Source organism: Phodopus roborovskii, unplaced genomic scaffold, assembly GCF_943737965.1.
Source record: "Phodopus roborovskii unplaced genomic scaffold, PHOROB, whole genome shotgun sequence".
NCBI classification, from domain to species: Eukaryota; Metazoa; Chordata; class Mammalia; order Rodentia; family Cricetidae; genus Phodopus; species Phodopus roborovskii.
The window spans coordinates 24,953,522-24,967,565 of NW_026126416.1; the positions used below are offsets into that span (position 1 = coordinate 24,953,522).

At 42.6% G+C, this 14,044-nt stretch overlaps 2 protein-coding genes across 3 annotated transcripts in view; both read right to left on the reverse strand.

Annotated features, from left to right (window-relative positions):
- The window catches only part of Mertk (MER proto-oncogene, tyrosine kinase), a 100,471-nt gene that overhangs the window by 21,281 nt on the left and 65,146 nt on the right, over positions 1–14,044 (reverse strand). The window contains exons 9-13 of one of the 2 annotated variants that reach the window (XM_051183424.1): positions 8,993–9,149; positions 7,176–7,329; positions 4,700–4,785; positions 2,986–3,081; positions 1,812–1,892 (exon numbers count right to left, since the gene is read on the reverse strand). In XM_051183424.1, the coding sequence (XP_051039381.1) occupies positions 1,812–1,892; positions 2,986–3,081; positions 4,700–4,785; positions 7,176–7,329; positions 8,993–9,149 (574 nt within the window). The remainder of the gene's footprint in view (positions 1–1,811; positions 1,893–2,985; positions 3,082–4,699; positions 4,786–7,175; positions 7,330–8,992; positions 9,150–14,044) is intronic. The other variant, XM_051183425.1, reaches the window with a different exon arrangement.
- Positions 9,730–14,044, reverse strand: part of Bcl2l11 (BCL2 like 11) — a 641,641-nt gene continuing 637,326 nt past the window's right edge. The window contains exon 5 of the transcript XR_007834447.1: positions 9,730–9,742. The gene's annotated coding sequence lies outside the window, so the exon portion shown is untranslated. The remainder of the gene's footprint in view (positions 9,743–14,044) is intronic.

Consider the following 14,044-nt stretch of genomic DNA (forward strand, 5'->3'; position numbering starts at 1 on the left):
ATCAGGAAAAAGGCAAAACTATGGAGACTGGCAAGAGTACCTTAGTGTTTTGGGATCGGGCGACAAGAGAAGCCAAAGGGGAAAACAGGGATTCTTAGGCCATGCAAATGTTCTTCATAATGCCATATGGGGGACATAAACCTAAATTTGGTCTTAAAATGTTAATTTAATAAACTTTTAATTTTAGCGAGGAAAAAGAACCTCCACAAATCCAAAGGGATTTCCAACAGATCTGTCATAATTACCTTTGCCTCTCCCTTGCTATGGATGCATGCATGGGTCCAAAATGAATACTTGTTAAATGGTGCCTGAGAGCCGGGTGCACTTCATACCAAAATTTTAAAATGTAACCAATTTAAGAGAACTATTTACAATTCAATACTGCCCATCAAGACAGCTCAGTGGATAAAGGGACTCACTCTGAAAGTTTGATGATCTGAATTTGATCCCTGGGAACGCTCAATGTAGACTAAGGAAACAGAGGCCTACAAGTTATTTTCTGATCTCTAAATGTGTGCCATGGTGTACACACACACACACACACACACACACACACACACACTAAAAACGTTAAAAAATAAAATTTATGCTATATGAAACAAGCCAGTCCTGAGAGAATAAATCCCATTTGACTGCATTTGTGAGCGCTGCTTAAAATAACTAAACCAGACAGGAAGTAGAATGGCTACTTCTTGTCAGTTTCAGTCTGAAAAGACATAAGAGCCAAATGGTGGTGATGGGTCCATGGCAACATAAAGGTACTTAATGGCCTTGGTCTATACATTTAAAAATAGCTAAGATGCTAAATTTTATTTTATGGATATCTTACTATAATTGAGAACAGACAAAACATAATACCAAGCCTGTCATGAGGGATTTCTTCAACAGGCTGTAACTAGTGACTAAAATAGCCTGAGGGTATCTAGCCGAGGTCTGTACTATTCTATTGAAAAATATTTTAAAACCTTTACATTTATAACTTGTTTGTCATCCTTCATCTTCACTACTTCCCTTTGCTACAGAGCACAGGGTGGGGTGGGTGGGCAACAAAAGGTGGGGATGAAGGTTTGCCTGTAAACCCTTACCCAAGGGCCAACCCCAGGCAAATGGGGACTCAGAAGCCTTTCTTTTTCGTAGTAGGTTAGAAACAAATTTATGTCCCCACATCATCAATTTTATGTCCACTCGGGAAAAAAGCACCTGTGAGAGACTGTGTTACACCATGGACGACTTCGACCTTTGGTTACAATGCTAAAATCTCTAGGTTAAGAGACTAACAAGCTCTCTTCGACAGGCCCTAGTTTTTATTTTATCTTCCACAGTGCTCGGGATTGAACCCAGGGCTTAGTGCATGCCAGGTGAGTGAGTGCTCTCCCACTGAATTACATGGAGATTCTGAGGCAGGAGGCTATCTTTTCAATCTTAATAACCAACATGATATAATTCATGAGGGAGCTATTCTGAGGAAGTGGCCTCATTACTTTAGAGTCATGTATTAACATCCCCCGCCTCAGGAATCATGCCTTACTTGGGGATCACTAACCATCCTAGATAGATGGAGGATGAGGGAGAAAAAAAAAAAAAAGATAGAATTGGTGGGAGTGATGGATGTTGCTCTGAGCATGAAGAATACATGATGCATGTGTATACAGACAGCTCATCCCATACCTTCTGCTGGCGACCACGCTCCCACACTGCCTAGTGGCCCATCAGCAGCTGAGACCAGAGCACAGCATGGTTCTACATGGAGCGCCTGATATTGAGGTAACTAACTGCCCACCCTGGAAATGGGTCCCATGCCGGAAACTCACACTTCATGGTCTTTACTGCCACCTTCTGAGAAGTCCCATCTTCCTGCTTCAGATTTCCTTCCATCACTGACCCAAACTCTCCTGTGAAGTGAAGCAACATCCATGTCATACTGTGTAGATACCCTCCTGACCACGCAAGTGCAGGGCTGTGTGGTCCTGGAGCTACTCATGTGCTATGCTCAGACACCTGTGATGGGGGACGTCCTTCTGTATCTATGTTTCTCTTATTGGTTGATGAATATAACACCGTTTGACCAATAGAGGCAGGAAGATAGGCTGGACTAGGCAACAAGGAGAATTCTGGGAAAGGTAGGCAGAGAGGCGCCGGGAAGAGGATGCTGCATAGACCACAAAGGAGTAACAAGTTCAGGCATTCTCCGGTAAGCCAAGACCACGTGGAAATACATAGATTAATAGAAATGGGTTAATAAAATTAAGACACAGCTAGCCAGTAAGACGCCCTAGACATCGGCCAACAGTTTATAAATTAATATATAGCATCTGTGTGCTTATTTGGGGCTGAAGTGGCAGTGGGACCTGTCGGGACAAGACAAATACCAGCAGCATACCTGCATAGCAGGGAGGAGCTCTGGTACTTTGAGTTTGCGTGGCTAGACCTCACTTAGCTTGTCATGTCACCAACCATTAAAAACAACCAAAGATACTCACAGGGAAACATGGAAATATTACTGAAGATGACAAAACTGTCTTTTTTACCCCCCAAGTGCTAGATACAGAAGTTAGGCAAACACTCTACCTGAACTATATTTCCAGCCCAAAGCACAAATTTAATAGCTATCATTCACACTAAAAACAATTTAAAGTTTAAGTAGGCATATTTCATCAACTGAAGAAGTAGATCAATACCTTAAAGTGCATAGAACTCGGATAGATCAATAGATAATGATAATAAATAATAATTAATGAGTCACATGCTTACAATGAAGGAAGGGAAACCATATTTCCAAAGCTTACTCCGTTCCAGGGACTGGAACCTCTAACCTATGTCAGATCTGAGTTTCAAAATTCTCCTCTTTCCAAAGAAGAATTATTTGCATTATAACACCAAGTCATAAAATTGGTATTTTATTCAATGAATACACATTTAAAAAAAAAAAATCCTCAATTGCGCCTTGTCTCGGATTTTACAATGAAATACTTTGAAGCTGCTTACCTTCCCCCAGAATTTTTCCAAGAATTAGAAGATTTCTGTCAATCACAACGTCTTCCAGTTTATTTTGCAGCTCCTCACTTACTCCCAAGCTGTGCACTACAAAGGAGTAATCACGTAAGAACTAGCAGTGTGCTCTCTTCCGTTAAATACAAGGAGAAGTATATGGAAGGTTCTGTCATAGTTACACATTTTCCTTACTCAATACTCATGCAAAAAGTCTACACTTTGTTCTACTGTGATTGGGGTGAGTAAACTTAACCCTTCAAGGCAAGACCATCTACAAACAGCTATAAAAAATGAGAGCCACACTGCCCTTCCCTTTTCACAATGGCAGCTGACCACACTGAGATTTGTTCAGAAGAAGCCTGCTTCCATCTTTAATATGTTAGGGAAACATATCGATAGGCACATGCTGGTGGGTAATGTATACCTACTTATAGTATAGAAAAGAGCCATTCCCTACCCTCCCATGCCAGCCAGGGAAGAAGATACATGAATCACAGGAAACAGCCAGATGCTAAACTGTCCTTGACCATGTGGTATGTGGCATTTCATTCTAAGGCATCAGGCTAAACTGAGTACTTCAGAGGACTGGAGATCAAGACTGTCTACAGCAAATATGCAGAACACCATAAGGTAAATAGCAGGTGTGCAGCATTAGAGAGGGAAAATCATTTAATGACCAACTAACAGAGGATTTACCCTGGGCTGCAGGTGGGGCATGAGCAAACTTTGAAACAGCAGAGCCTTAATATTGGAAGGGAGATATCCACTCCTAGAGAAAAATTACTCAATTTGTTCTCCAATATGGGAGAAAAAATGTCTAAATGAATCACTTTTAAATGCAAGAACAGAGACATCTAAAGGTAAAAACGTTGGTTAGAAAAGTAGTTAATACTGTTGCACACCAAGTCAGTTTTGATTCGCAGCAGCCTGTATATTCCGTCAGGCTACCTCCTGTTCTGCTTCGATTTATTTTTGGGTTTTGCCAAGTAGACATTCAGAAGCATGGGTCTGACAGTCTGCATTCATTGTTCGTGCTCCCGAGATTGCTCAGGAACTTGTATCTGTTTACCCTTCCTCCTTAAAAAAAAAAAAAAAAAAAAAAAACCCAGGTTCCCCACTGTCACTCATCAAAATTCAAGCCTTCCAGTAACTTGGCAGACTGTCCTTTGAGCTAGTGGACAGGACAACAGGAAGTGAGCCTGGAGATTACATCCACATCTTTGTGGCTTTCTTTAAGCCTCTGACCTCTGCCCCATTTCCTCGTTGTTTCATGGGGTTATGGATCCTTAATTTGTTTCTTAACACCAGATTCACTTCTAATTTCCAGTAGCTTGGCCAGTAGATCGATATGGCGACATCTGATCATCTCCTTGCTAGCTTCTAAATGTCAAACTATCCATCCCAATGGGTGCAGTGGCCAGTGATTGTAAAGTCAGCACAGAGGATGCATTGGAGGCAGGAGGATCATGAGTTTGAGGCCAGCCTGGACCACACAGCAAGACCCTCCCTATCTCAGAAAACAAAACAAAACCCATGTATGTATATATGTGCATCTATATGTATACACACACATATATCTCAGAAAAATACATACGTATACATATTTTTTCTTTCTTTTCCATTCTCTTCTCTTAGCTTTCATTTAAAACTTATCTTGGCTCTTCACTATTTTAACTTTTGCCAAAAAGTGAAATGGAAGGCTACTTACAGGTAAGCTCGATGGCCCGCCGACAGAAGGACTTCTTTGCTATGTAATTTACCACTAATTGGGAATCCTCCTCGGAGAATGCACCCCTGCACAAAAACAAAGACATCCAGCCATAAAAACGGTAATGGAGCCATGTGCCGACACCACAAGGACATGATGGTGTCGTGGGCATGTGCAAAGGGTTCTTCTGCAGCCCAAACGTTTCCCTGCTGGAGGTGCAGCTTGGGGGTAAAGTGCTTGCATAGCAGGGGTGAGGGGAAGCGGGACACGGACCATAAAAACCATTTCCCACTGGGAGAAATAGGTTGCTTTTTTAAAATCTATTTTAGGTCTACCTGGTGACAGCAAAACATCTCTGCCCGGCCCAGGTATCATGAAGGACAAATAAAAGGACTGGGTATCAAAGAGAAGTATGCTTGCTTAGCCAGGCCAAGGCACTAGATTCAAGCCCCATACCATATTTACATACACATATGATTATACCTGTAAATATCTTAAGAACAAAGGACAACTGATACATCTTTAACAATATTTACTTACTTTTATGTGTATGATTGCTTTGCTTGCATGCATACCATTGCTCCAGCCTCAGCAAGCCTTTTGCTGAAGGTCCATTTTTTGAGTCTTTAAAAACAAATAATGTATATATGGGTGTGGTCTATGTGAGTACCAGAGGAGGCATAAGACCCTCTGGAGAGCTGGAGTTACAGGTGGTTGTGAGCCTCTTGACATGGGTGCTTGGAGTCGAACCCAGGTCCTCAGCCAGAGCAGCAAATGCAGAGCCATCTCCCCACCCGGACTCAGCATTTCTTAAGTGCTGACAGAACATGCAACTTTTAACCCAGGCTTACAGCTTACAGTTAGAATTGGTAATGACCTTGGGGACCACTGAGAGATGGATAATAGCAAGGAAGCCGGGCAACATTAAAAAGACTTGTCTAAAGTGACAGGGCTGGGGTCTGGAAAAGGAAAAGAGAGTTTTACACTGGAGTGTCAGAATGCAAAGTGGTCTCTATTTGAAATGGATAATTACAGAAAATGTGACAATTTAGCCAAGGGAGGAAGGGAGAAGAGGAGAGGGAGGGAAGGAAGAAGGGTGAAAAGAAAAGAAATAAAAAGCAAGAGCCAAGCACCTTTAGCCAACCAGGGATGATGACACCTTGGTGACTGTCCCATTATCTCCTATACATGCAGGTGGGCATCTTTCTCTGGATTGACTGGGCCAGAAGTGTTAGGAATTTCATATTCTAGAATCGAGAAGCCAAATCTAGACATGAAGCACATGCCCATTTCACACCTATTTCACATGCAGCTCTAAGGCATATAGCACTTGTAATCATTTTTGCATCAAACAAAATGTGGCATCATGCTGACATTCTGTTTCCAACTGAACCATTTCGGAGTTCACTTTTTTTTTTCAGTTTATGGATGTTTAGGATGTATCTTAAAAACGAAACAAAACAAAAACCCCTGGGGGCTGAGGAGAGGGCTCAGTGATAAAGTGCCTGATGGGCAAGCATGAGGGTGTGACCCCCCAGATCCACACAAAAGCTGAGTGTGGTGGTGTGTTCTTGTAGCCCTAGTGTTGAAGGTAAAGAGAAAGGCAGAACTTCCCCCAGCTAACCAGACCTCCAGTCTAGTCAAAATGGCAAGGTCCAGGTTTAATGAGAGAGCCTGTCTCAAAAAATAGAATGGAGGGGCCTGTGAGATGGCTCAGTGGGTAATGGTGCTTGCTGCCAAGCCTGATGCCTGAGTTCAATGTCTGGAACCCACATATGGAAGAAGAGAATTAACTAACTCTTGCAAGTTGTCTTCTGATCTCCTTATGTGTGTCGTGGCATCCCTCACACACGTGTGCATACATGTGCGCGCGCGCACACACACACACACACACACACACACACACACACACACACACACACAGGAGTTAAGAAAAAAAAAAACAACTTCTTTTAAATTTATAAACAGTGGTGATCAACAAAGGAAAACACCTGATCCTGACCTCCAGTCTCCACACAGGCATGCACGGGAAAGTGCAGATGCACACACGTGTTGACACCTGTATACATCACATGCACAATAAATAATAATTGGGGTCATTTTTAAAGCTTCTCATTCAACATTACCCAGTGTTCAAAGTGTATCCTGCTGAGGCTTGACTCTGTGAAAGAACCCATTGTAGGGCTGCCTCTTGCAGTTGCTGGCTTTGCAGGAATCGACCTAAGTCACTTGACTCTGGGGCTTGCATAAGATACAACCCACCAGGCAGGTGCTATCCTCTGTCATAACAACCTCACCAATACCACGGGGTTAACTTGCTTCTCCTTTTTATAGACATGGTCTTACCCATCCCAGCTTTACGTAGACCAGGTTGATTTCAAGCTCACAAAGATCTGCCTGCCTGTGCTTCTGCTGGGATTAAAGGTGTGTTCCGACATGTCTGCTCAAGGTTAACATTTTTAAGTGAGAAACTTACCCAAACTTTGTTTCCTGAACTCTTCTTCTGATGGCCAGAGAAATATATAAAATCAACCCAATTAAAACAAATCCGCAAAAGCAACCAAGGATGATAAGCATAGACTCTGTGTTGCCAGGTGCTGGAGTTGATGAGGGCGCATAGTCTACCCTACCTGGAACAAATCCAAAAACATGGAAATAATACTCAGGGATTCAAAACACTGGCTTGCAATCCTTAATATTTTGGCACTGGGAGGCAAGGAAGTCACATGGGCATATGTCTTTGCCAACTGTATGAACCGAGTGACAGATATGGTGGTTAGTCACCAATAAGCTTGGAAACAGGTGACATGACTACTTTGGAGGTGCTGCATATCTGTCACTCATGGTGACTAGAGGTAACTTTATGCTTTGTGCAATGACAGTTCTCATAGGAGGGTAACTAAAATCTGAGACATATTGCTGGGAACTGGTGTTATTTAGACTGTAGTAATGGGTGCTTTTTACAGGTGATTCTGCCTTTGAAGCAAACCTTTAAAATCTTTTACAGTTTATTACACATGAAAATGGAAAACTTATGGTGCTAAATTCTGATTTTTAACAATGATGAACCATTATTGGTGTGCATGTGTATGTGTGTGTGTGTGGGCGTGTGCGTGTGTGCACGCATATATATTTGCCAACGTGTGCAAGCATGAATGCACATGCATGTGGGCACCCATGGAGACCAGAAAAGGGCATCAGATCCCTTGTAGCTAGTTACAGGTGGCTGTAAGCTGCCTGGTATGGATGCTGGGAACTAAGCTCTGGTCCTCTGCAAGAGCAGCAAGTGTTCTTAATTGCTTTGTAAAACTGTGTATTTTGAATCAGAATCTCACTGTCTTTGAGTTTCTTCCAGGTAGATGCCCTTAGTGTCCCTAGCACCAGTAAGCATGTTCCTCAGGAAAGGAGTCTGCTGGCTGCAGGAAGGTAAACTACCTCCTATTTAGTTCTAAAAGGAGGGCCTGCTTGGGGATCACTGGGAAAGAGATGGACACAAATGAGTCATCTGCTCTCAAGTCTCATCTGCTATTGGGAGCAAAGGCCATGTTTGGCAAGAACCTGTAAATGAATAAGTCATGCTGGAAAAGATGGCTGGGCATGGAGTTTACAACAATGGTTTAATACCAAACAACCTAGGATGGGTTGGAGTCAGGACAAAGGTGGCTCCCCGACGTACAGAAGCATGACCAGCATTTGGCCCATGAAAGGCATCATGGTGGCTCCTTGCCAAAGAACATTCCAGCAATAAGCAAGAGCTAATATGCGTGGTTGGGCATTTAGCTCAGCTAGACAGGACAGGCTGAGGATGGCATCTGAAGGAAACACTGGTGTTCTGTGCAGACTAAGTCCCTGAGCACATTGCCCAAGGGTTGAGTGGGTAAAAACAAGAGGAGCAATAGCTCCAAACAGCAGAAACAAATGTGGCAAACCAGCCGTGCCAGTCAGAGGCAGCTAAGGACTAGTATTATTGCCTGTCCAAAATGCAGTGTCCAAAATACAGTGTCCAAAATGCAGTGCCATGTGCCTTAAACAAAATTCAAGAGGTAAAGTCCAACTCAGCATTCTGAAAGGATGGATATTCATCATACATTATCAGTGCTCACAATGATGGCAGGGCTGTAGGGGTTCTCTAGAGTGTATTCTAAAGTTCCTTATAACTTTTTTGCAACAATGCTTTTTGGTTCTTATTTTACACTTGTCAATCACCCTCCATCACATTGGTCCCACTTAGGCAGTCTGTGAGCTGCTCAGACTGCCACACTCTGCAGCCAACAGGGGTCCCCGACTACTTACTGTGTTCAGGAATAATTATTTTCACTGGTTCACTGAAAGGTCCAACACCCCCTTTAGTGATGGCTGCGATCCTCACTGTGCAGGTGGCATTGTGGATTTGGACAGGAATCTGAACCCAGCAACCATCCTGGCTGACTTCTTCAGAAAGCTCTTTCTGCTGACAGAGAATAAAAAAGGAAATGAAACACTGAGGCATTCGGGGACCTCACTAGACAGCTGCCCACATGCCCACAGTTCCTTCTGAGGGAAGCCACCCATTTTCCATACACAGAGGTCATGTTTCCACAAAGTTCCTTCTTCACAAGGGCCATTGCCAGTGGCACTACAGGGTGGGTCATGGAGGTGGGGGCGTCAGCAATCTCAAGCCTTGGGGGCCTTGGGAAACTAAGATACCAAAGGCACAGCATTTACATCAGTCACTTAATAAACTGAACAGACGGAACATGCGGTGGATGCCTCTAGGTCAATGGTTCTCAATTTCCCTATTGCTGCAACTCTTTAATACAATTCCCAACCACAAATTATTTCATTGCTCCTTCATAACTGTAATTTTGCTACTGTTATGAATGGTAAATGTCTGATAAGTAGGCTATCTGACATGTGACCTCCTCCCCCAAAGGGTTACAATGCACAGGTTGAGAACCACTGTTCTAGATGTTAAGAGCAGGACCGAACCCTTGTAATCCCATGTGCAAAATCTTACCCTTGGCATAATGCCACAGGCTCACACTGTCCCTGGGCACTATACACCTGCCAACCACCATTGGTTTAGCCAAGCTTCTGTTCCCTGAAGTCCTGGGGATTCTGAGTAAACTCTCTAGCTGGATAGATGGGAGAAGTGATTGTATTTCCCCCTCTTCTGTAACAAATGGACAATTTGTGTGATTTTATTTTTTTGATATGTTTATTTTATCATCATGAGTGTTTTGCCTGCATGTATGTCTGTGTACCACATGTGTCTTCTGGCTATGAGGCCAGAATACAGTATTGGATCCCTTGGAATTGCAGTTACAGATGGTTGTGAGCCACTATGTAAGTGGTCCTGGGTCCTCTGGAAGAGCAGTCAATGCTCTTAACCACTGAGTGACCTCTCCAGCCCCAATCTGTGCAATTTTTTGAAGCATGGGTTTATTTTGCTGCTGTTTTAAAGCCATGGCCATGCAACAGTGAGCCATGAAGACCCAGAGAGGGAAACAGCCTTAACTGCTTGTTCCTCAGGCTTTCCAGACCTCCATGGTCACAACGCTCTCTGTTGTGGGAAATGTATTTGGACCTGAACTTTTAATTTTGCTAGTTTTGAAATCACATTATAATCACTTCATTTCTGCTTTCTCTTTCCCCCCCTCTAAGCACTCTCATATAACCCTCCTTGTTCTCTTAATTCATAACCTCTGCTTTTCATTATTGCCGCTATATGTTTGTATGCATTTACATGTTACTTGTATGTATGCTTTCCGGGCTAAATAAAGATGACACCAATATACATGTAAAAGTGAAAGCCCATGAGGCCTACACAAAGAACTACAAGCTTAAGGAACACCAACAATGGGAGACTTAGTCTTCCCCAGGGAAGAGCACACCAATTTGTAATCCAATACCAAATGGGTCCACCTTTTAAAGTGAGAATTGTAGGGTTTCAATCTGAAATGAGACTCTGGGAAACCTGAGTGGACATTTGATTTCAAAGGGAAATAACTGGTCATGTGGGGCACAACCATCTTTGGACTGGAGGCATGGTTGATGGTAACTTCATCTCAGGTCCATTGGATTTCAAGCCCGTCACTTCCAGAAATGGTGCAGGACAGAGCTAGCTCAGCCTCAAGGACAGAGCAGGCTGGTCAGTCATTCAAGACCAAGAGGCCACCTGATCTGGCCTTCCAGAATTATTTCTGAATGTAAGCCGGAAGTGACCCTTCAGTTGAGGGAGGTTAAGAAATAAAAACACCACCTCCCACCCTTCTACCCCAAGGCCTGAGCTCATGGTATGTGCCAAAGATTTTTGTTGTTGCTAAATAAACAAAAAGTTAGCAATGGTAAGCTGCATATCCTAGGTTGGTCCTTTTCAGAGAGTGTCTTATTTTGATAGTGGGTTAGTGTGTAATTCTACATTTAATTTGGGGGTAGATAGAACTGAAAAACATCAGGTAGTCCACACCCTGAGTCCTGGAGCCCTGTAATGAGTGACTCAGGCTTTTCTCATTGAGAAAAGTCTATGGCATAGCTCTCAGCCTGACCACTCTTCAAAGCGTAAGACTTCATGCTAAAAAGGAAATGGGGCCTGTGTCTGGCTGTATACTGTTTTTTTCCTGCAAGATTTAGATGTGATACATCATTTAAAGAGAAATTACTTATATATTAAAAGTAAACATAAAACTAGGAAAAAATGACACACCTAGGCCAATATAAAGCCTAACAAAAATGAAATTAAAAACAAAAATAAACGTAACAGTGCATTTGTTTCTTGGATCTGTATGGGGTTGGTTCCCACACAAAATGGCTAGATGTGTGCTCAGTGGTGGGCACATGCTTAGCTGAAGTGGTGCTTTGGGTCTCATCCTCAGTATTCATACATGGACACAGTATTCACATACAACCCACTGTAAATTCTTTTATAAAAAAATAGAATGTTTTGAGAATTTACATAATTTCCTCCATTCTCTCACAAATTCATAACCTCTTCTTTAGTTATTTTTCTCTCTCTCTGTCTCACGCCCAAAGAGAACGGATGGATTCTTCCTCTCTTAGCAGCCATTAATTGCTTGTAGCTCTTCATTTAACCTATGTCAGCATGTGTAAATCATCTGATAACTTACAATAATATGCAATAAAGTATTAACGGATGCCTTATTACTTACAGTTTTCAGCAATGTGGCTATTCATATAATTCATATAATATTGCTATTGTTGTTAGACTGCTTAGGGAATAATGACCCAAACAATGAAAGATTTTTTTTTTTTTTTCAAGATAAGGTTTCCCTGTAACAGCCCTGGCTGTCCTAGAACTTGCTCTGTAGACCAAACTGGCCTTGAATTCACAGAGATCTGCCTACTCTGCATCCCAAGTGCTGGAATTAAAGGCATGTGCCACCATGCTCTATGGAGCAAACCCAGGGTTTTATGCATGCTCGGCATGTTTTATAGCACTGAAATACATTCCTAACCTAAAAAACAAACAAACAAACAAAAACAGGCTTGGTAGTATACATATATAATCTCAACAATGGGGAGGCAGGGGCAGAAGGATTGCTAAAAATTCCAGGCCAGGTAGGGCTACCTAGTAAGGTCCTGTCTCAGACAAAACAAAACCAAAACCAAATATTTTGATGTAGAGTCTCTCTGTAGACCTGCCTGGCTGGACACTCACTATATAAAGCAGACTGGTCGTGAACTGACAGCAGTTTTCATAACCACAGTTCCCCAGTGCTAGGATTACAATACAACCATGCCTGGCTAGGAAGATAGGATGCTTACTAATAGGCATGACTTATTTTCTGAATGTTTTCAATCTGTGATTAATTGAGTCCATAGATGTGCAAGTCCCAGACATGGAAGAGCAACTATAGTTTCTAACATCTACTTACTTGGGGCCTATATTCATTATGAAAACCTAGAGAACTTCATTTCCACCTTCTGTTGCCAAGAGGAATTAACACAGGCAAACAGCTAACCTGGGAAAAATGCATGCAGCAGGGTCTAAGCCAGCAAGTGTGGCACTTCCTTTGATTCTGATTTTGGACACTGTGCAATCTATTTGAGACTGGATTATTAAGTATCTACCACACATGTCTTGGGGTGGTCAGGGTTCAGAGCAGAGCCATTTCCCAGCATGCAGTGGTTGGCTCATGAGATGTGTGCCATGGGCCAACTGCGGATTTCTTGCTCAGTAAGTTTTCATTGTTCACTAACATAAGGACTTGAAAATCTACTAACATTTTCTTCAGGTAATGAAGGACAATTTATACTATGGCATTTCAATGTGATTTCCCATAATTACTTTAAAAATGGAATTATAGACTTTTGGAGACAAGAAAGTAATAGCATGTCCTTGGAAAGACAATTTGGTGTGGCTTGGAGTTAAGACAGGACAATTATGGTATTTTGTTTTATGATCATTAAATGATTTTAACATCACAAAATATTCTATAAGAATTCACACCTGTAACCGATAACCGTGTCTAAAAACATGGCCCATTTCCAGCCCCAAGAGCAACATCTTCAGTGAGGGAAGAAGTATCAGATAAAAGTTGTGTCACACGAAGTAACAAAGGGCACTTGTTAAAAGTGCTCAGATTCATAGGCACGGACGACAAACCAATATCTTCCTGTCATTACTTCTGAGGGTCTACACTGTGGACCTGAGTGTGAGGTTCTGCATTAGGAAGAGAGACAATGTCTGTTAGGAAGTAACCTTGGCTTTGCAGTCAGCCAGGCCCTGGTTCTTATCTCCAGATCTCGAGTTCCAAGCTTTGCAGCTCTGGGAGAGTAACACCGCTAAGCCTGTTTCCCTGGGTGAAAACTGAGATGACTGTCTTTTCCACAATGTTTATTATGTAGGAGTTAAACAAGTCCCTGATAGAAAACAGTTCACAGCCTGGAAAAAAAAAATCAGTGGTGGATTGCGTTCATCAAGGTGCTGTGCTTGGGTCCTCCCTCCTCTATAGCTGTAAGGCCTTCCTTTAGCATCGGTCTTGCAAGCCTTAGAACACTGGAGGAAATTAAACTGTCCAGCTTTCCAAAGCAGGACATCCATGACCCACTCGGAGATTACCTCCATGGTAAATTTCTCCTCTAATCAAAGAGAACTGTTCTCGGTCGATTCCTGGGTTTCAGAAGTGGCTTAGAACCCTGACCCATCTCATAAGAACATTGACTATTTCTAAAGCCTAAATATTATACCCTCTCTTATACCCTGCCTTCTGGCAGAGAGACAGAGACAAAGAGAGAGAAGCAAGGGAAGGGGAACAGGGAGCAGGGAGCAGGTCAACATGCAGACACATCTCTGATGCCCTGGCAGCCACTGGCAAACTCAGGAGGAGGCAGAAGTCTCAGTCC